Source organism: Pinus tabuliformis, chromosome 3_2, assembly GCF_031772625.1.
Source record: "Pinus tabuliformis cultivar Carrire ecotype Pingquan chromosome 3_2, CPIR1, whole genome shotgun sequence".
Taxonomy (NCBI): domain Eukaryota; kingdom Viridiplantae; phylum Streptophyta; class Pinopsida; order Pinales; family Pinaceae; genus Pinus; species Pinus tabuliformis.
In genome coordinates, this window is record NC_142302.1 from 278,903,353 (window position 1) to 278,926,779 (window position 23,427).

Below are 23,427 nucleotides of genomic sequence, written 5' to 3' on the forward strand. Positions count from 1 at the left end.
TTAACATTTTCATACAGGAAGAAAAAATTAACACTACAAGACATTACATTGAAATCAGATTCAGTAACATCAAAAGACATACAAGATATCTCATAAGTAAATTTTCAAAAAGGTAAAAAATATTACAAAATATGCAAAGAGAAGTTGACAAAATTACCGCTGACAAAAATGAAAAAGTTTCTTGGCTTGAAGACCATAGTGAAAAATTACTAACGCAAATTAAGAAGCTTAAGAAGGACAAGAAGTTAGTGGAAAACAAGGTACAACACCTTATTGAGAAGGAAACATCAAAATCTTCAAATGTAGAAAATCAAGTTGAAGAAAAAGGAACAAATATCGATCCAGTGAATATCACAACTCAAGAAGATGACAAACCAATTGAAGGAAAAACATATTAAGATGTTGTAGTTCAGACAATGAAAATTCCAAATGAAGATTTTGTAACCAACTCAACATCATCAGTAACTGAAGTAAATCAAGAAATTGCCACACGCATGATAAGGGAAAATCGAACCATAAGGACTCCTTATTGACATCCGAATCACAAGAGCAGACTACTCAATCAGTCTACATATCTATATCATTCAGAACAGAAACAACAAATTTATGTTCTGAAGTAAATTGATGTTAGCACAGTCCAATCTGACGATAACAATGTATCCCTATTATCAAGTAATTGCAAGGTTCCACAAAAGATTGATTTAGGATTGTTAGATCCCTTCTCAGTTCGACGATTTTATTTCACTCCAAGGATCTTATCATCTTGTATCAATGAAGATGACAAATTAAACAATTCCCAAAGATGCGAACATATTACAAAGACAAAGAACATATGACACACCTTGTCAACAATAAGCTTTGAGGACAAAGCTTTTTGAGGAGGAAGGCAATGTTAGGAATAAAATATATGTAAAAATAATACAAATAATGTAAATAATAATAGTAATGATTAATAATTAATTAACTAATAATTAATAAATGAAGAGTCATGTCACTATGGACATGATCATTCGTGAAAGGGTATCTTCTTAGCTATATATACAGGGCCTTCACTTGTATTCAAATATCTTCTTTACATTCATATATAATATATTATCTATCCCATGATGGACATTCTTATATACCAGATATTCTGAGTATGCCATTGCGTATATGATCTTTGTTCATTACAGATCCCAGAATACTAAAACATTGCTTGTGGGAATAGCTGCTAATAGTCATTGTTAAAAATATTACCAACTTGCATGTCTTTGAAAACTTGTTCATCCGACTCATTTTGTACCATGGAAGAATAAAAAAATGACAATGAAAAATGCATTTTAGAGTCAAATAGGTAGGACCAATGTTTTAAAACTCCGACTCCGACACTGACTCAGCCGAGGGTCGACTCCGACTCCGTATTGACTCGGCCGGCTCGATTTCAATGACTTGGTTGTTGTAAAAAATACATTAAATATTTTTTTTTTTTATAAAAAAACATAATTTTAAAGATTTTCGTTCATGTTTCCAAACACACAGCATTAGAATATAGATGGAAGACAACATATGAATCTCAAAGAGCTGCTATAAGTATATAGCCTTGTCTCTTCATATCTTAGCTTTTAGCTATGCACTTTTTGTGTATTATTATATTTCACAATTTCAGTGATTGGACCTTTTCCAGTTGAGAACATACTGTGTTACTTGAGGTTTTCTGATAAAATATTTTTCGAGTTGTATTCACTTGTGTGATGAATTCATTAGAGCTTGTCCAATTGAAGAAAGATGCAACATTTCATGTTTTCTTGAGGTTTTCCAATGCTGAATAATGATTTGTGGAAATTACAGAATACTTATTAAGTTATTATACAAATACAGGCTTGGTTTTTGTGATTGAGTAAGCTCATGTATAATTTGTTGAATCGTTGGGAGAAGAAAAAATTCCATCTTTAGCAACAGGACATAGTTCAAGTCTCAAGATCATCTTATGCATTACTTCTCCCCGTGTCTTAGTTTACAGACAAGGGGAGGCAGAAGACAAGAAGCCTTTGGTCTCCAGCAAGGGAAGGCAGGGTCTGTAATTGTATTGTACAGCTTCTACATTTGAACCTCAATCTCCATCCCACAAAACAGATGTATGTGCTGAAAAGGATTTGTTCAAAAGGATGAGGTACACACACCTAAAGCATTAGTGACTTTCAAATTCTTGAATGGGAGACCAAAGCAAGGGAACTGTTGATGAAGCTAAGTCATACACCATGCCTGTGAATATTGAATTCATGCCCCAACCTCATTTGGTTTGGATTTGATAATGGACGTTGATGAAAATGTTTGCCAGAACAAGTAAATACATGTAAATCAGTTCTATTTGCAGAATCCATAGAGTTTTTATATTTATTTTCAGTTTTTGAGAGGTAAAATGAAATTCATAAACAGAGGTCACGAGCCAGATATTTACATGCTGATACAAAAATGTTGAAAGGGTACATCTTCGCCCCCTTTCCACCTGGCTAGTAAATTTCTTCTCTTCCCCTCCTTTCTTTCTACATTTCTACAGTTTTTCTAACCTTGATAAACTTTCCTCTATATAATAACCTTATAAAATTTTCTAACAGATGAAAAAAGACATCCAAGGACTGAGGAAGTTTGTATGTTGTCTAGGATTTCCATTCACGTTCTCTTTTCTGAGCTTCTTCCATATGCATTTCTAGCATTTGGAGCTCCTTTTTGTCTTGGAAGTGTGATTCTGCACTTCCGTCTACTGAAGTCCCCCACACTCAGCATTTAATAAAAAAATTTAAAAAATCGCAGATTTTTTAGTGCCTGGGCCGCTGTACGTAACCCGGCCGGGTTGATACGGACTTGGCCGAGCCGGCCGAGTTGTCTAACAACTCGGCCGGCTCGGTATTAACCCGGCCGGCTGAACCGGTTACTTGGCCGAGTTGATTTTTTCAGGCCTGGCTCGGACCAACTCGGCCGAGTCGGTTTTGAGCTGGCCGTTTTTTAAAACACTGGGTAGGACATGGCTAGGGCATGTGTCGGATGCATGTTTGACACGTGTCATATGTTTAGGACATCTGGCAAATGTGTGTTAGATACATGTCCTGGCGTGTCCGTGTCTGACATGTTGGATATGGACACAAAGGCCCTAGGGGCCGTATCTTATTGTATAGGTCATTGCTAATCAGAGCTGTAAGCTCTCCGGTGAACACATTGCCTCAACCTGCATCACATCATGGAGATTTTTTGCCTGGACCAATATGCAACCAGACCAGAGTTAGACATTTAGTAGGAACCATTTTGAGATATTCCACGACTTGTGCATATGCTAGTGTGTAGAAGCATCTTGGCAGCAGAAACCGTTTTGACAATGTACTACATAACAGGAAATATAGAGCACTTGTAGGCTGTAAGCATACTTCCAAAGTCAACTATTTGTGTATACAAACGATTCTTAAAAACAAACTAAAAATCAATTATCAAACAATGGCTCAGTTGAAAGTGAACTAACTTGGGCGAATCTCATCAAATTTGTGTAGCTGCTGATTAAATGTGTTGGATTTCAATTTTTTCCTTAAAGGTAGGTAAGTGCGGGACTATGGTTGTAATAGTGCTGCAAAATCAGTTTTAGCCATCATACTAAGATTGTAAAGATGCGTTAGTATTCTTATTGCATTCTTGTTTCATCATTTAACATCAGGATCTGAAATATGAAGCAAACGACAGTCTTCTATTGAGAAAAATACCCAAGTTACATAACATAATCCAAATTTGAAATCAGAAATCTTCAAGAGGGAAAAATAGTCACTTTTCAAAGCTCTTATGCTGAAGATAAACCCTATAACAGTAGCAACATTCCCAGCACACGAGAAAGGAAAGCAAGATACAATAATAGCCTTACAATAGGTGATTGCGGCCTTGAATATTTCTTGAATAAAACTTAAAACCTGCACAGATATATTTGGTTTGCAGCCCAATATTCAAAGGATTTCTCCACAATGAAAACATACCTATGTCAAATGGAAGATACCTCCTTTTATTGGCTTCTCTTGTAGCTTCTTAGGGACTAAAATATTATTTAGGGTGTTCTAGATCTTCCTAGAAGTAGGGCTCTTTATTAATTAGGCATTTGATTTGATCTTGATCGGTTCAAAATGTCCAAGTGTCACCCTTCTATTCCAGACGTCCCACCAAAATACTCCTTTTTCTCAATATTCATGCCACTGAAGAAAATTTTCCATGGAGCAACTCATCAAAATAGTGCTATTGCATCATAAGTAATCCTTCAAAACTTCATTCTAGACCTTTCTAAGCAAGTCCACATAATGAGGCTTGAAGACTTTTTTAATAATGGTTTCATGGGTGTATGTGCCACTTGGGAGCTAAGGACAGTCTCAATAAAATGTAATTTAATGCCATGAATGCATCCAAGCTTCACTTAGATGATGGATGGCTCATGAATAACTGTATAATTGGCCTTTTAAGGGGGTGTGGGGTGGTTCTGGCAAGCCATGTGTCTGTTGATTTTTCAAGGATCTCCTAATCTGATAATTACTTCTTATGATTTCTTATATTAATTTTTCTTGCATTCACATTCATCATAAAACAATTACACAGAAGATCTCAACAGTAGAAACAAAATGGCAGTAGGATCATAAAGAGACAGCCAAACAAGAGACACAAGAATTTTACCCTGGGAAAATCCACTTGGGGGAAAAACCCAGCAACCTTTTCCTTAGAGAAATTTATTAGTTCAACAAGAGATACATCTAATTCTTCTAGTCAAATACAAGGTCAAACTGATCAACAATACAACCCTGCTCAAAGCTGGTCAAACTACCCTCTTTTCAAGTCAAACTACTACCCAATGAACTCGGCCTGGTCTGATCTGCTAGGGCTGAATTTCGGCCTCCTACTGGGACCAGAGAAGCTCGGTTCTGCTGCCCAGGACCCAGAAGTGCCCAGAAACACCACACGTGCGTGGCTGCAGAAGAGAAAGACATCACACGTGTGAGGTCAAATGAAAGAGAGAGAACTCAGTCAGCTGCTAGAGAATCCATTTGTGGATTTGATCTCTACCTGGTTGTCTTCCCCCATAATAATGGACGAGGGGAAGGAGATGCAAAATGTTTCTAAAGAGTTGCCCCAAGGCAGAGTCCTGTACCCTGTGCTATTGAACCTATATCTTCATGAATTCAATTCAGTGATGGGAAATGACATGGCTTTCTTCTTCTCTGTTTTCTTTTCTTGGATGAACAGAAAGATACTTGTCCTTGTGAGATACAAATTGTCAAGAGTAGGAGGTTGCATACCTTATATAGTCTTCTGAGAGTCCTAATGGGCGTCTCTTCAAGCTCGGCTGACTTGACACTGGGAGGGCTGACTTGATCCTTTTGGATCCAAATTCAAATTTTTTTCTTTTGAAACCGACACGAAGAACATGTCTCTCATATTTTTCATTCCATATATTTCAAGGGCTAAAATATTAATTATGAAGACCGACCATAGCTACAAAAATTCAACAGTGGCCTCTTCCTATCAATGGCATTTCACTATAGTGCCACGTAGGGAATGCCAACACATCATACCATGCCTTCGAATATGCAAGCACATATCTTGTGAGATGTGAAAAGTGCCCATGAAGTTGATCATGCCTCCAAATGTGTAAATATGCCTTGGGAAATGTGAAAATGCATCGAATATGCCCAATGAAAGGTTACACATCAACTTGTGTGGTAATGCTCCCTTGTCTCCAACACCATGCATGTTCTAGTGGTAACAGAGCTAACAAATTATGTGGAAAAAGTGTAGAGTCTAAGCTATGCTTACCATCAAAATGGCTGCTACATGAGGGACATTGTAATTTGTGTAATGCTCTTTTCTGTTTTTGATGTTTTGTTAGTCTACATGTTCTGACAAATGCATGACATATTTCTGAGTACTGTTTATTCTCATCCAGTAATTTCATTATTTTCTTCCATTTTATTTAGATATGGCTTGTGTGACATATTGTATATGCAGTGCACTGAGATATGTTTTTATTGCTTATAATGTCCAGGCGTTCACTGATTGTTTAAGTGCTCCTATAGTGTTTGCGCACAATGATCTTCTCTCAGGGAATTTGATGCTAAGTGAAAAAGAAGGTAATCTACAGGTTTGAGCAATGCAAGGTTGCCATTGAATTTTCATATGGAGAATAATTCAATTAATAGATGGAGAAGCAACATGCATTAATATAGCATTAGCAAATGACTGAAAATTTTAGCATCCTCATTAGAGTTAAGGTCAATATAGAAAACCTTTAGCAGCATGAGTGTCCCTGCTAGGGATTAGAATGCAATAGAGTAAGCTGTTGGCTGAAAAAATCGTGATATTTTGACGGTTATGGAAATATTTTGATACTGTGCTTTTGTCTGCTACGATGTGCTGATTCTTTCCTTTGTTTTCCTCTTAGGCTGCCTAATGCACTTATCGTTCATATAAGCACCCCAGTAATTACTTAGAGGATGATGTGCTATATTGCTGCTTACCATATCTCCCTAATTTTATTTTTATAACATAAGGAGATGGGATTTAGAAGGCATCTTATCCCTTTTCCAGTAAGAAATGAATCTATTCTCTGTTGAGCTTACCAGAGAATATAGGATGACTAGAATGTTTTTAATATTTATGGAACAGAATCTGGTTTGTATTGCTAAAGATAGTTGACATAGAGGCATGCATGTGTAGATAGACAAAAATATGTTATTTTCTGCATCAAATATAATCTAATTGCAATGCTGCTAAACATAATCTCTTGAATTATCTTTTTTCCAGAGAAGCTTTACTTGATTGACTTCGAGTATGGATCCTATAATTTTCGAGGATATGACATTGCAAATCATTTCAATGAATATGCAGGATTTGAATGTGATTATAGTTTGTAAGTAATTATCTTTTGCTTTACTAAATACTACAATCTGTTTGATTATTTACCATAGAAAAATTAATCAATGCATTTTTTCAAGGCCAAGAGAATTTTTTTTCTTGATGAAGATTGGATTTGACGTTAAATGCCAATATTTTGGACCAGTGATTTCTAACAAATTACTATTGCTTGTTTTTGTCTAGATATCCTGACAAGGATTCCCAGTATCATTTCTTTAGGCATTATTTATCACCTGATAATCCTGAATTGGTATGTAGTCTTTACTTTGCATAGTTATTAGCAATTTCTTTGCATTTAGATGAGTCTATTATGCAGTTTATAATACAAATATTCATGTAAGTCAAATGGTCTCTTAATCAAAGTAGATCATTTCGTAATTTACTTTATGCTAAAACGAAGATACCCAAGGAAATTGGTGTTTGAGGAGGTCTTCTACAAACGGGAACTTAAATGAATGCTAACAACCCTTTAATTTTTTATAATGTTGTGTTTCTCGGGATGTGGCACCCAGCCTAGAGGACCTGTCTCCTTCACACCGGGCAAGAACTGAAATGTCCCCGACAGCCAGGGACATCTCCTGCCCTGCCAAGGGATGCCCTCAGACTGAAAAATAAAAATCAGGGGATGGACATGTTACAAGGGAGATCCCCCTAAAACTCTCAATATAAAATCCTGACAGCTGTGGCCACGTCAGATTCTTGACTGTGGTAGCAGTGGTAGGCAATCAAAAACTTTTTACCTCGGGCTAAGGCAAAAACTATGTCCTTTTGTTACACTTGTATAAATATTGGTAATATCCTGTCTAGTAATAGTCACCATTCTATCTTTTGTATTTTATCCATTATTTAATTACTTGACTTCTTGTAGTATTTACAAGTAACAACCGTAAGGTTCATTACATGTTCGCATTTAAGATTATTATTTTTCAAAAGCAACTCTTGCTAATCACTGAAACAATTCCCCGCACCCTCTAAAAAGACGACGTTGTGCTCCAATGCAAAACACGCATGGAATGCCTGTCTTTGCATCACCGAATCTTTCCTATTGAAGGAAGACACTCATCTTCTAGTTCTTCTCCTGACAAACAGCAACAAACTTGACATCCTTTCATGTTTTTGTAGGGCATGATTTGGAACTAGAACACTTCTGTCAAACCAGGATGGTCTGGCAAAATTCTATAAGCTGTAATTTGAGGGTTTGTGATACCATATTTGCTGTCAAAAGGACCTCTGACATTGAAGGATTTAAAGTTTTGAGATTTTTTATTTTCTCCCTCTTATTCCTTTTTATGTATAGTTTGTGTCAGGTAAACCATTGGCTTTCTGCATTTATGTATGTATCTATTTACTTGGTTTTAAAATATATTATTTCAAAAGTATATGTACACTAAATTTCCTAATTGATTTACTTGAAACACCATGAATATGGTATAACTGTTATATTTTGATAAATTTGGAGCATATTTTAAATGAGTGATTTTAATTTTTTAGTGTTCCACCAGGTTTCCAAGCCATGGGGATGTGAAAATGTGTTGGGAACGTCTAATTTTAGGGAATGTCGTGTCAAGTACCCCGCCCAAAATTCTAAAACTTCAAAATTTAAATATGTGAAAAGTATATATATCATGAGTGTTTGGGTCTATGTTGCATGAAACCAATGTTCCACCAAGTCTCTGGGACGAGGAGGCGAGGGAGTGGGGATACGCAGGAGCGGCCTATGCAAAAGCTCTCCACCAATTTTTAGGAAACGTGGGGGGACGTCGGGGTCTTAAAAACTTATAAATATAAAATATAAATAGATGAATCATATAACTGAAACAAATTTAAAACAAAAAGCATGATCATTGATATCATTAATAATTATTATATAAATTATTAAATTATAATCATACATCATACATTAAGTTTGTAATTGTACAGTGGTGTAACTAGTAACTACTAGTCTACTAACTTACTAACAATGCCCAATGAAAATAAACTATAAAATTATAAATTCATTAAAATTTTAAACTTTAAAGTTTAAAGTTTAAACCATATTGATGATCCATTTTCAACTATGAACATTGAATGTTGAATATTGAAATAAAATTATAAAATTAAAAAAGTCAAGTCTGATACATCCAGAGTCAAAATTTTTAAATTTCATAGAGTCAAAAATTAAAATAACATAAGAACATATCAAAAGATAAATGCGCATAATTGCTAAAGGTAATGCCCTGCTAGTCTCTGCATCCAGTTGGTGCATGAATAAATCAGGATCAACCATATCATCATCTGAATCAGAATCACTTGCATTCTCAAACATGCTAAGTGGCACACCAACCAACCCCATCTGTGTCTCATCAAGTCTCTCCTCCATATCTACCTGTGCATCATCCTCTGGATCGACATCCCATTGTGTTGCTGGTTCCTTCAAATACTTAGGGGTCTTCCTATGCTCAAGACGTAGGGCACTGTGCACAACAACTAACTTCTCAGCTCTTTTAGAGGTAAGCTTGTTCCTTTTGATAGAGTGAATGAAGCTATATGTGGACCAATTCTTCTCTGCTGCAGAGGAACTAGCAATCTGAGACAACAAACGCATAACTAGATGTTTGAGCTCTGGAGCACCATCCCCATGCATCCTCCAACAATCAATTGGGTCATCTTGGGCTAGATCTATGTGATCTGCTCGTGCACCACGTGTGTTGAAGGGGCCACTAAGAGATGCAAACTGAACAAGCTGTCTTCGAAATCTTGCCCCCTCCTCCTCATGGTACATCTTTGCAATTGCATCTAGGAAACTGTTCTTCACCTCAGGATCATCAATAGGAGGCACCCTCCCAGGCCTTTCAACATACCATTTTGGGTTTAATGCATATGCTGCCATGTGCAAAGGTGTGTTCATGCGATCCCACCTACGCTGAATGATGGGTCGAATCTGAGATGTATAGAACTCTAATGAGGGCTCCCTCTACTGAATGGTTGCCTTCACATGACCCAACATGCTATCAAAGGTCTCATAGATTTCTCCAAGACTAGGAGCATCTGAATTAGTGTAACGAATGACCTCCACAATAGGGCCCAAGAATGACACCAAATAAGAACAATTTGCCCACCAATCATTGTCCAACACTTGAAGCTTGACCTTCTTCCCTGTGTCTGTCTTTGATTCTGACCACCTTCCCCACTCTGAACTTACAACCAAGGATTGTAGATGTGCTTGTACCTCTAGCATCCTCTCCAATAAGAGAAAATAGTTAGCGTATCTAGTATCAATGGGCTTGAGGAATTCCTTCCTCATGTGAGCCCTGTACATGGCCAAGGATGTGCTCTGGTTGCAGATAAACATCTGCACATCTCTAGCAGCTGTCACCAAGTCTGATATCCACGGAACCTTGCCAAGTCCTTCAGTGCATTATTGAGTGCATGCACACAACAAGGAGTCCAAAAAATATGTTGATACGTGCTTTGAATCAATAACCCAGCTGATCTACAAACTGCGGTTGCATCTGTCACAACCCGCACCACACTATCAGGCCCAACATCCTCTATAGCTTCTCGAAGAAGCTAAAATTAGAAAGATGCATCCTTGCGCTTTCCAGAACAGTCAGCAGCTTTAAGAAAGAATGGACCTTTTGAAGATGTCACTACGATGTTGATTAGTGGGCATTTTTAGATGTCAATCCATCCATCCATAACAATAGAGCAACCAAACTTCAACCATGTTTGTCTCGTTCTCTCTTTTTGCACATTAATTTGGACACTTGTTTATCTAAAATTGTTGTTTTTAGCTTATGTTCTCCGAGTGGTACATATGAAGGCCCTATTCTTGCAATTGCTTGGACCATTTCCTTGTAATAGGGAGAACAAACAACATGGAAGGGAATTCCATTGGCAAAAAGAAATTTGCCAATTGCATCATCTATGTTATCTCGATCTAAAACATTGTACATCCCAGACACTGTAGCACCCATTGCACAAGAACGAGATGCACTAGTAGAACCCTTTGTCTTTTTTGATGAAGCACTGGATGGAGGCATATTTGTGGATGGATCAACATTTCTGCTAGAAAACAGTCATTTTCCAGTGGCTGCCCTTTCTAGCCTCCAAAGTTGCTCTCTGAGCTGAATTCAGGTTTTTTGAGGGACACATATTGACTCCTTTACCTGTAATAGCCAAAATATGTTGCTTCACCCTAGTATAACTGCGAACAAAGTGATGCCCACAAATATTGCAGATCCAATCACGTCAGCCACCACCAACTTTTGGATTTGTTTTCGAAGTCTGGTTACATAGATTAGAAGCGGTTTTAGAGGATTAAATGTCCCCTTTGCAAATTTTTCCAGATCTCTTGGTGGGCCTTCAGAATCTACACCATGCAAAGGCCTATTCTGATTTCTTGCCCTCCTGTGACTGCTTTCAATTTCTTCTTGTGCATCATGTGGCTCACTACCACTGTAGCTGCTGTCACTGTTCCCATTGTTCCCAGAATAACTCTGACTCATAGTTGTAAGTTGAATGTAACTTGTAGCTTGTAGGTTGCAGCCTGCAACAAGGGTTTACCGTTTAAATTTAAATTTTATTTTTAATAAAACCTTTAGGCTTGCCGCTTTATGGCATATGCATACTGATTATTGATACATAGTGAAAATAAAATAAAATAAAAATTACACAGGCTGACTAATACTAACAACACATACATCAACATTGAATATATTTTTTTAAATATACAAGAAAAAAATTAAAATTAATACACAGTCAACACTGAAAAATTAAAAAAATTTAAAATTTACAAAAAAATGAAAGAAAAAAACGCAGTGACAGGCACACAGTCAAGTTTCAACACTGAAAAATTTAAAAAATTTAAAATTTGCAAAAAAAACGCAGTGACAGCCTACAGGCACACAGTGAACACAAAAATTAAAAAAATTTACAATTTACAAAAAAAATGAAAAAAAACAGCAGTGACAGGCTGCAATCATCAATGTTAAATTGTTAATGTTACTTACTGTGCAAACTGTGGCCAGGTAAAGTCGATGGGGGTTGCAGTTCAACTTCAAAGTCGATGGGCTGCCTGCAGTTCAAGTGCAAATGAAAAAAAACTTCGAAGTCCCCAATTCCCTGCGCTGCTTGTGTTAGGATATTCCGACACATAGGAAATAGTTAAGTACAACTTAGGTCTAGTATAGAGTTAGGTATAGAGTTAGGTAAAGTGTGTGTGTTTCTTTACCTTGTACATTTTGTAACTTACAATCCGACGGTCACGATATGTAGTGATCCGACGGTTCATTCTCTCCTCGGTATTACCGACACTTGATCCGTGGCTTGACACCCGATTGGTCCATGATTTCTATTTAAAGCGCATGGAGGGTCATTTGTAGTGTAATCCGTCTATGAGAGAAGCTTATGTAAATTTTCATTCTTTTATTAATAAATTGCCTGAAGTGGCCGCGTTGGCTCAGGTCGTGGACTGTTTCCCTCTTTGAGGGTTTTAACCACGTCAAAAATACTGGTGTATTGATCTGCAATCTGGTTGTGAGCGGTGTCCTTTGGTGTTCTGTCTGAGGAACTTACCTTGTAAATTCCTACATGGTATCAGAGCTATTTGAGGGTCGCGTCCGTTGGTGATCCAAATCTGAAGCCGGTAGAACTGCATCCGACTGCCGTTTCCTAGATCTACTGTTTCTGACTGCTCTCGGGCCGAGAGGACTGCTCTGTTGTGTTGGGAGCATCTGTTCCAGTGAGGAACGCCTTTCGTTTCACGCGAAAAGGTTTCCGGTAGCCCTAGCTGCGTCATTTTTAAGATCTGGAGGTATACAATGTTTATTTGCAGTTTACAGTTATTTTCTCTCTGTTTATTTCGGTTTCGGTTTATTTAGCTTTTTTTTATTACCGGATCTATACCTTTCATTTCTGCGTATGCTCTTTGCCCTGTGACTGTGTGCGATCTGGGCAAATCAGAAACAGAAAGGAAGGATTTTTTTCATGCGTATGCTCTTTTCCTTGCGCCTTAGTGTGATCTCGGAAAATCAGAAACATTGAGGAAAATATTTAGTTTCTGGCTAAAGCTAACTTTGAGCCGCAAGGTTCATTTTTGAAAATATTTAGTTTTTCGGCTAAAGCTAACTTCGAGCCGCAAGGTTCGTTTTTTTGTTATGTCCGTGTTGGGTTTTGTGTTTTTTGTTTTGTAGGGAAAAAGAGCCTTCTCAAAGCAAGCACGCAACCCAAAGCATCAACCCCCCTCTCTCTCTCTCTCTCAAATTTTTTGTATAGCTCAATTGGTCCAAAGCTATTTTAAGAGAGTAGAGGTCTTGGGTTCAAGTCTCCATTTTTTGGGGCGGATTTTTTTCATTTCCGCACATTCCCGCACTTCGTCGGCGACTTCATCAACTTTTTTCAAAAAGCCATAACTTCTTCATCCGGAAGCCGTTTTCAGAGCCGTTTTTTTTAAACCAGCCTAATTTTTCGAGATCTATCCATTGGAACACTTATTTTCAGCATCTTTAGCTTCAGTTTCCATTGAAATGGAAAGTCAATACCAAGTTATCCTTGACAGCACCAACTACTTCCAATGGTTGTCCTACATTGAGGATTTACTTAGAAGTAAAGGTTTCTACAGAATAGCCTCAGGCCAAGAAAAGAAACCAAAGGATGAAGATAAGGCTGCTAAATGGGAAAATAGGCAAGATCAAGCACGTGGATTGATAGGGATGTCTATTTCTCCAGATCTTAGATTCCATATTGCAGAACTTGATACTCCTGATGAAGCAATGAAACAAATCAATAAAGTTTTTGGGATTAAAAATGAACTTAGAGCCCATCAACTTGAAAATGAGTTGCTTACATTGGACCCTAATAATTTTTCTTGCATTGAAGATTTCTTGTCCAAATTCAAGACCCTTAGATATCTCTTGGAAGGTGTTAAAGTTAAGAAAGAAGATAGTAACCTTATCTATTCCATTCTTACTAAGTTGGGACCAACCTACTTTGTGTTTGTTTCCACCTTCCATTCTACAAGAGAAGCCTTCATTTCTCAAGGAACAGATTACAAGTCCCCTTCCTTTGACTCTTTTTGTGATTCTTTAATAAGAGAACAAAAAAAACTCTTACACCTTGGTCTTCTTAATCTTGGAAACTCTTCCGAGAAAGCGTTAGCCGCCCAGCAGCAACCAAATTCAAAGAATCCTAAGAAGTCATATCCTAAAAAGAATGGTCCTAAACCAAACAAGGGTCCTAAGCAATCTCAACCTCAAAATGAAAAATCATTTCAACCAAATGATAAGACAAATAAAAACAAATGGAAGAAGACTGATAGACATTGCAACTTTTGTAATCGAGATGGCCACTTAGAATCCAAATGCTTTAAGAAGATGGAAGCCTTGGAAGCAGCGATGAAGAAACATAACATCCATTTGGAGCAATCTTCAACTTGAACTTCAGGAATGGCACTTTCTGCATGTGGTTGTCAAGCATCTCGGTCTTGCTATGCACTAAATGTATCTTCTTCTTCTCATTCTCATGAGTGGCTCATTGATTCTGGAGCTTCTTATCACATGGCCAAAAACAAAGCCATGTTTTCTTCTTTAAATGATTGTAACACCAAAAATATATATGTTGGTGATGATAGATCTCTTAGTGTTGTAGGGACTGGAACTGTTCATCTAGACAATGGTCAGTTTAATGATGTATTATGTGTTCCAACCTTATCCTGCAACCTTCTATCTGTATATCAGATAACTCATTCAGGTGAAGGTAAAATCGTTGAATTTTCACCTCATGATGTTGTAATCAAGGACCTAAGAGATCCTAAACAGATTTTAGCTACTGGCATTGCTGATGATTCTACAAGGTTGTATAAGTTTCACAACTTTGGGTCATCAAATCTTCCCTCAGTATTTGTTGCTCATAACAATGAAGTGAGCAAACTTTGGCATGGGCGATTTGGTCACTTAAACTATCGGTCCCTTCAACATCTATGCAAAGAAAATATGGTGACAGGTCTTCCTATGGTATCTTGCAGAGATGGTGTTTGTTCCGGATGTGTACTCGGAAAACATCATCGGGACAGTTTTGAAAAACGTGCCTCTTGGCACGCCTCAGCCCCTTTACAACTTGTGCATAGTGATTTATGTGGTCCACTTCCAGTTGTTTCATTCTCTGGCTGCAAGTATTTCTTAACTTTCATTGATGATTTCTCCAGACGCACTTGGGTATACTTCTTAAAACTCGAGTGAAGTATTTAACACATTTTTGGCCTTCAAGGCCTTTGTTGAAAAACAATCTGGACATCAAATTCTTAAGCTAAGATCTGATAATGGCGGAGAATATGTTAAAAACACATTCATCAACTTTTGCACTGAGAATGGAATTCAAATGCAACATACTGTTCCATATACTCCACAACAAAATGGTGTAGCTGAAAGGAAGAATCGCACCTTAAAGGAAATGGCTAATTGTATGCTACAATCTAAAGGACTTGGTCTTAGTTTTTGGGCAGAAGCAATTAACTGTGCAAATTACATAATAAATCGCACTCCTAGTAAGGCTTTAAAGAATATCACTCCAGAAGAAGCATGGAGCTCAATCAAACCAGATGTAAGTCACTTTCGTGTTTTTGGAAGTGAAGCATGGGCCCATATTCCAGATGAAAAACATAAAGCTTTAGAACCTAAGAGTGAAAAATGTACTTTTGTTGGATATTTTGAAGATGTCAAAGGCTATAGACTTATTCCATTTAAGTCCAAAAATGTTATCATTAGAAGAGATGTAAAATTTGATGAAAATATATCGGCCTGCGAGCCTAGTCCGGCGGATGTGCCACCTCTCCCTATCTCTTCTACTTTTGAAAACATTTCTTCTTCAGATGATGAAAGTGAGGATGACAATCCTCCCCCACCATCTCAGGATCCTCCTTCAGCTCCTCAGCTTCCAAAATGGGTTCGTGCTACTCGAGATGCAGCAGGTGATCTTGCCGGTGATCCTACAGATCAACGACGCACACGTTCTCAGTTTGACAGAGCCTCTTCTTTACTGGCTCAAGCTCCAGTAAATTATGATCCTGACACCTTTGCAGAAGCTTCAGGCCATCCAGATTGGGAAGCAACTATGAATGAAGAATATCATTCATTATTGGCAAATGATACATGGGATCTTGTTCCTCTACCAAAGGGACGAAAACTTGTTAGATGCAAATGGGTTTACAGAACCAAGTATGGACCAGATGGGAAAGTTGATAAACATAAAGCTCGTCTTGTTGCTAAAGGTTTTTCACAGGTTGAAGGCATTGACTACACTGAAACCTTCTCCCCTGTTGCCAAAATGAACTCTATCCGCCTTGTTCTTTCCTTGCTGCCTCATTCAAATGGGAAGTCCATCAGATGGATGTTAAATCCGCCTTCTTGCATGGGGACTTGCATGAAGAAATCTATATGGAACAACCTATTGGCTTTATACAAACAGACTCCAGCCTTGTATGTCGGCTTAAGAAATCCCTTTATGGTCTCAAGCAAGCTCCTCGAGCTTGGTATGCCAAAATGGATAACTTTCTTTTAGAATCTGGCTTTTCTAGGTGTCATTCTGACAATACTGTCTACACCAAGAAAGTGGGCAAGTCTCTTATCATTCTTGTTCTTTATGTTGATGATCTTATTCTGACTGGTAGTGATCCCAACCTTATAAACCATGTGAAGTCTAGCCTTAAAAGGAAGTTTGAAATGACAGACTTAGGACACTTACATTATTTTCTCGGTCTTCAAGTCTTGCAATCCAAGGAAGGTATTTCTCTTTCTCAGTCCAAGTATGCCTGTGATATTCTACGCCATTTTCACATGGAAGACTGTAAGCCAGCCCCTTCTCCCTTCCAGTCTGGAGTCAAACTTTCAGTCACTTGTACCTCTCCTGAAGTTGATGCTACCTTATACCGTCAACTTGTAGGAAAACTTTTGTATCTAACCCATACTCGTCCCGACCTTTCCTTTTCCTTTGCTGTTGGCCTTGTTGCTCGGTTTATGCAAAACCCACGTGAAAGTCATTGGAAAGCAGCTAAAAGAATACTTCGTTATGTTTGAGGTACAGTTCAGTTTGGGATTCATTACAGTGCCGAAGCAGCTCCTCTATTGGTTGGTTTCACTGATTCTGATTGGGCTGGTGACCCTGATGATCGGAAGTCTACTGCCGGTTATGTGTTCACTCTTGGTTCAGGACCTATTACATGGGCTTGCAAGAAACAAGGTGCCATTTCTCTTTCTTCAGCAGAAGCAGAATATCGTGGTGCCGTAGAAGCTAGTAAGGAAGCCTTGTGGCTTCGTCAGATCCTGTTAGAGTTTGGCTTTCAGCAGCAGCATCCGACTACACTTTGGTGTGATAATCAAAGTGCCATTCAACTATGCAAAGATCCAGTCCAACATCAGCGCAACAAACACATTGAACTGCACATGCACTTCATCAGAAAGCTCATTCACGACCATGTTCTTGAAGTGCAATATTGTTCAACAGATGATCAAGTTGCAGACATCTTCACAAAGGCTCTCACAGAGGCGAAGTTCACTAAACTTCGATTTATGGTTGGAGTTCAGGAAGTTGTCACTAAGGGGGGATAGGCTCTAGTGCCTCCTTCCTTCTCCTATTGTGTCATATTTGTAAATCCTTCAATCCTATCCCAAGTTGTTCTTAAGGGGGGATGTTAGGATATTCCGACACATAGGAAATAGTTAAGTACAACTTAGGTCTAGTATAGAGTTAGGTAAAGTGTGTTTCTTTACCTTGTACAGCTTGCAGTTCAAGTGCAAACTTCAAAGTCATGAGGCAAGTAGCGGTTCAAAAATGAAGAATCAACAGTGAGGTGGTTTTGTCGTTCGACGACGTGCAGTAGAGACAGAGGTTTCAACGACGTCCAGGTCCAACAACAATGGCGTCCAACGATGGATGTTTCAATGGCGTCGGCGTCCAGCAGCAGCGATTGCGGTGTTAGAAACTTAGAGGGATGGGCGTCGAGCTTGAACAATGAAAAAATAAAACCCTTGCGGCCGGAAATAGTCGACACAATATTTTTTTTTTAAAAATTATGATTAAAAAAAATTCATTAAAAAAATTCGAAATTGGTCAATGGAAATGACCCTAGACGACCCCTTTTTGCGGAAACGACCCCAAAAATGGAGGAAACGACCCCTGACAAGTTTCCTTGCGTACCCTGTTTTTTGGGAGCGTGGGGAAATGACACCCTCTCGTCCCCAAGTCCCCGGAGCGCGAGGGAGCTAGGAAACTCGATCCCCAGGTGGGGGGACGCAGCCCCGTGGAACACTGCATGAAACGTTTAGGACCTGGTGTTTCAGGCCGTACACGTACTCGAAATGCAAAAATACAACTGAAACTCGGTCGAAACGTGGGCTTCATGTAATCAACTATGCGAGTTAATATAGACTTGGTTTTCCTTCTAAATTGTCATCTATGGGCCTTATTCCTTTTTTATTGCAAGATAATGTGTTATTCACTTGTGTGTGTGATATATATATATATATATATATATATATATAGACACACACACACACACACGTTTTGGTCGTCATTTCCATTTTTGGGAGGTGACATTTCTAAACGTACCCATTTCTGAAACTTTGAAACATTTCGGCGTTTCGTGCATCTTAGGTTTGGGTGGATGTAAAGTTGTTTATATAAAATAAAATTAGGGTTTATAGGGTAAGTGCTTTACATTTGGGTATTTGGTTTTTTGTTTACTATTATTGGTCTATTTTTTCTATCATGGTGAATGCTTTTGGAAAGGGAGCACACCCAAAAGCATCTTTTTCATGGTACTTGTGGGTCTCCCCATTTTCTATGGGGATGGCTGCATGTGCATTTCCTAGTGCAACCTTAGAGAGGGTATGTAGGGAAACATATCATGAGAGTGCCCATCTCCTAGGAGTGCAGGGAGCGTGGATAACACACTTTTTACCCTTGGAACATGTCCTTACGTAACAATGGTAATTTCAGATTTCTTTTTCTGGCATATTTCTGAAAGAATACTTGGTTGTTAAACGATGGCCCATAAGAGTTGCATCTGATTGAGATACACTAGGTTTTAAGTTTAGACAAACACTCCTTTGATGGCAAGTTGGTGTCAAGCATAGTCTGATGTATTTTCCCCTCGTTCCTAAGCTTACACTTCTTTAATGAAATGCTCTTTGATCATTGACTCTTTGATGATTGACTCGTCTTGGTTGAATCTTACTGTTTCCTCACTTTACAAATCAGTTGGTGATTCTTACTTATTTTCTAAGTCTTTAAGCAAGCTATTATAGTTTGATTGAGTCATAACTAAACATTCTTCATTGTGTTTTAAGTGTTACCACAAATTGTCCTTTTGCCATTTGATTAATTTGGCTCTCTTTGCTTTTATTTTATTACCTCAAGGCTCATAGCTTGTTAGTTAGTCAAGGTTGTAGGAATTTACAGGGTAAGTTCCTCAGATAGAACACCAAAGGACACTGCTCACAAACAGATCACAGATTAATACACCAGTATTCTTGATATGGTTAAAACCCTCAAAGAGGGAAACAGTCCACGACCTAAGCCAACACGACCACTTCAGGCAAAATATTAATAAAAGAAAGAAAATTTACATAAGCTTCTCTCATGAACGGTCACCCTACAAATGAGCCTCCATGCTCTTTAAATAGAGATCATGGACCAATCGGGTGTTAAGCCACGGATCAAGTGTCGGTAATGCCGAGGAGAACTGTCGGGTCACTTCATGTCTAGAACATATCGTGACTGTCGAATTGTAAATTACAAAAGTACATAGTAAAGAAAGAAAATTTATTAATAAAAGAAAGAAAATTTACATAAGCTTCTCTCATGAACGGTCACCCTACAAATGACCCTCCATGCTCTTTAAATAGAGATCATGGACCAATCGGGTGTTAAGCCACGGATCAAGTGTCGGTAATACCGAGGAGAGAATGAACTGTCGGATCACTTCATGTCTAGAACATATCGTGACCGTCGGATTGTAAGTTACAAAAGTACATAGTAAAGAAACACACTTTACCTAACTCTACACTAGACCAAGTTATACTTAACTATTTCCTATGTGTCGGAATATCCTAACATCCCCCCTTAAGAACAACTTGGGATAGGATTGAAGGATGTACAAATATGACACAATAGGAGAAGGAAGGAGGCATTAGAGCCTATCCCCCCTTAGTGACAACTTCTTGAACTCCAACCATAAATCGAAGTTTAGTAAACTTTGCCTCTGTGAGAGCCTTTGTGAAGATGTTTGCAACTTGATCATTGGTTGAACAATATTGTACTTCAAGAGCATGGTCATGAATGAGCTTTTCGATGAAGTGCATGTGTAGTTCAATGTGTTTGTTGCGCTGATGTTGGACTGGACCTTTCATGGTTAAATGGCACTTTGATTATCACACCAAAATGTAGTTAGATGCTGTTGCTGAAAGCCAAACTCTGACAAGATTTGACGAAGCCACAGGGCTTCCTTACTAGCTTTTACTGCGCCACGATACTCTGCTTCTGCTGAAGAAAGAGAAATGGCACTTTGTTTCTTGCAAGCCCATGTAATAGGTCTAGAACTAAGAGTGAAGACATAACCTGCAGTAGACTTCCGATCATCAGGGTCACCAGCCCAATCGGAACCGGTGAAACCAACCAATAGAGGAGATGCTTCTGCACTGTAATGAATCCCAAACTGAACTGTACCTCGAACATAACGAAGTATTCTTTTAGCTGCTTTCCAATGACTTTCATGTGGGTTTTGCATGAACCGAGCAATGAGGCCAACAACATAGGAAAGGTCAGGACAGTATGGGTCAGATACAAAAGTTTTCCTACAAGCTGACGGTATAAGGTAGCATCAACTTTAGGGGAAGTACAAGTGACTGAAAGTTTGGCTCCAGACTGAAAGGGAGAAGGGGCTGGCTTACAGTCTTCCATGTGAAAGTGGCGTAGAAGATCACAGATATACTTGGACTGGGAAAGGAAAATACCTTCCTTGGATTGCAAGACTTGAAGACCAAGAAAATAATGCAAGTGTCCTAAATCTGTCTTCAAATTGCTTTTTAAGGCTAGACTTCACATGGTTTATAAGGTTGGGATCACTACCAGTAAGGATAACATCATCAACATAAAGAACAAGAATGATAAGAGACTTACCCACTTTCTTGGTGTAGACAATATTGTCAGAATGACACATAGAAAAGCTAGTATCTAAAAGAAAGCTATCCATTTTGGCATACCAAGCTCGAGGGGCTTGCTTGAGACCATAAAGGGATTTCTTAAGCCGACATACAAGGTTGGAGTGTGATTGTATAAAGCCAGGAGGTTGTTCCATATAGATTTCTTCATGCAAGAAGGTAGATTTAACATCCATCTGATGGACTTCCCATTTAAAAGAGGCAACAAGAACAAAGTGGAGAGAGTTTATTTTGGCAACAAGGGAGAAGGTTTCAGCATAGTCAATGTCTTCAACTTGTGAAAATCACTTAGCAACAAGATGAGCTTTATGTTTATCAACTTTTCCATCTGGTCCAAACTTGGTTTTGTAAACCCATTTACATCTAACAAGTTTTCTTCTCTTTGGAAGAGGAACAAGATCCCATGATCATTTGCCAATAATGAACAATATTCTTCATTCGTAGTTGCATCCCAATCTGGATGGCCTGAAGCTTCTGCAAAGGTGTCAAGATCATAATTCGCTGAAGCTTGAGCCAGTAAAGAAGAGGCTGTATCGAACTGAGAACGTGTACGTCGCTGATCTGTAGGATCACCTGCAAGAGAACCTGCTGCATCCAGAGTAGCACAAACCCATTTTGGAAGCTGAGGGAGGATCCTGAGAAGGCGGGGAAGGATTGTCATCCTCGATGTCATCATCTGAAGAAGAAATATTTTTAGAAGTAGAAGGGATAGAGAGCGCTGGCACATCCGCCGAACTAGGCTCGTAAGCCGATATATTTTCAGCAAACTTTACATCTCTTCTAATGATAACATTTTTGGACTTAAGTGGAATAAGTCTATATCCTTTGACATTTTCAGAATATCCAACAGAAATACATTTTTCACTCTTAGGTTCTAAAGTTTTATGTTTCTCATCGGGAATATGGGCCCATGCTTCACTTCCAAAAACACGAAAGTGACTTACATCTGGTTTAATTGAGCTCCATGCTTCTTCTGGAGTGATATTTTTTAAAACCTTAGTAGGAGTGCAATTTACTATGTAATTTGCACAGTGAATTGTTTCTGCCCAAAAATTAAGACTAAGTCCTTTAGATTGAAGCATACAATTAGCTATTTCCTTTAAGGTGCAATTCTTCTTTTCAGCTACACCATTTTGTTGTGGAGTATATGGAACAATATTTTGCATTTGAATTCCATGCTCAGTGCAAAAGTTGATGAATTTGTTGTTAACATATTCTCTGCCATTATCAGATCTTAGCTTAAGAATTTGATGTCCAGATTGTTTCTCAACAAAGGCCTTAAAGGCCAAGAATATATTAAATACTTCACTCTTGAGTTTTAACAAGTATACCCAAGTGCATTTGGAGAAATCATCAATGAAAGTTAAGAAATACTTGTAGCTAGAGAATGAAACAATTAGAAGTGGACCACATAAATCATTATGCACAAGCTGTAAAGGGGTTGAGGTGTGCCAAGAGGCACGTTTTTCAAAACTATCACGATGATGTTTTTCGAGTACACATTCGAAACAAACACCATCTCTGCAAGATACCATAGGAAGACCTGTCACCATATTTTCTTTACATAGATTTTGAAGGGAGCGATAGTTTAAGTGACCAAATCGCTCATGCCAAAGTTTGCTCACTTCATCATTATGAGAAACAAATACCGAGGGAAGAGTTGATGACCCAAACTTAAACTTATACAACCTTGGAGAATCATCAGCAATGCCAGTAGCTAAAATCTGTCTAGAATCTCTTAGGTCCTTAATTACAACATCATGAGGTGAAAATTCAACGATTTTACCTTCACCTAAATGAGTTATCTAATATACAGATTGAAGGTTGCAGGATAAGGTTAGAACACATAATACATCATTAAATTGACCATTGTCTAGATGAACAGTTCCAGTTCCTACAACACTAAGAGATCTGTCATCACCAACATATATATTTTTGGTGTTACAATCATTTATAGAAGAAAACATGGCTTTGGTTTTGGCCATGTGATAAAAAGCTCCAGAATCAATGAACCACTCATGAGAATGAGAAGAAAAAGATACATTTAGTGCATAACCAGACCGAGATGCTTGACAACCACATGCAGAAAGTGCTATTCCTGAAGATGAAGTTGAAGTTGAAGAGTGCTCCAAATGGATGTTATGCTTCTTCATTGCTGCTTCCAAGGGTTCCATCTTCTTTAAGCATTTGGATTCTAAGTGGCCATCTCGATTACAAAAGTTGCAATGTCTATCAGTCTTCTTTCCTTTGTTTTTATTTGCCTTATCATTTTGTTGAATTGATTTTTCATTTTGATACTAAAATTGCTTATGACCCTTGTTTAGTTTAG

General features: G+C 38.2%; 1 protein-coding gene across 1 annotated transcript in view; it reads left to right on the forward strand.

Annotated features, from left to right (window-relative positions):
* Nucleotides 1–23,427, forward strand: part of EMB1187 (Protein kinase superfamily protein) — an 86,572-nt gene that overhangs the window by 57,484 nt on the left and 5,661 nt on the right. Inside the window, exons 7-9 of the mRNA XM_089416243.1 lie at nucleotides 6,038–6,122; nucleotides 6,796–6,901; nucleotides 7,090–7,156. Coding sequence (XP_089272369.1) covers nucleotides 6,038–6,122; nucleotides 6,796–6,901; nucleotides 7,090–7,156 — 258 coding nt within the window. The remainder of the gene's footprint in view (nucleotides 1–6,037; nucleotides 6,123–6,795; nucleotides 6,902–7,089; nucleotides 7,157–23,427) is intronic.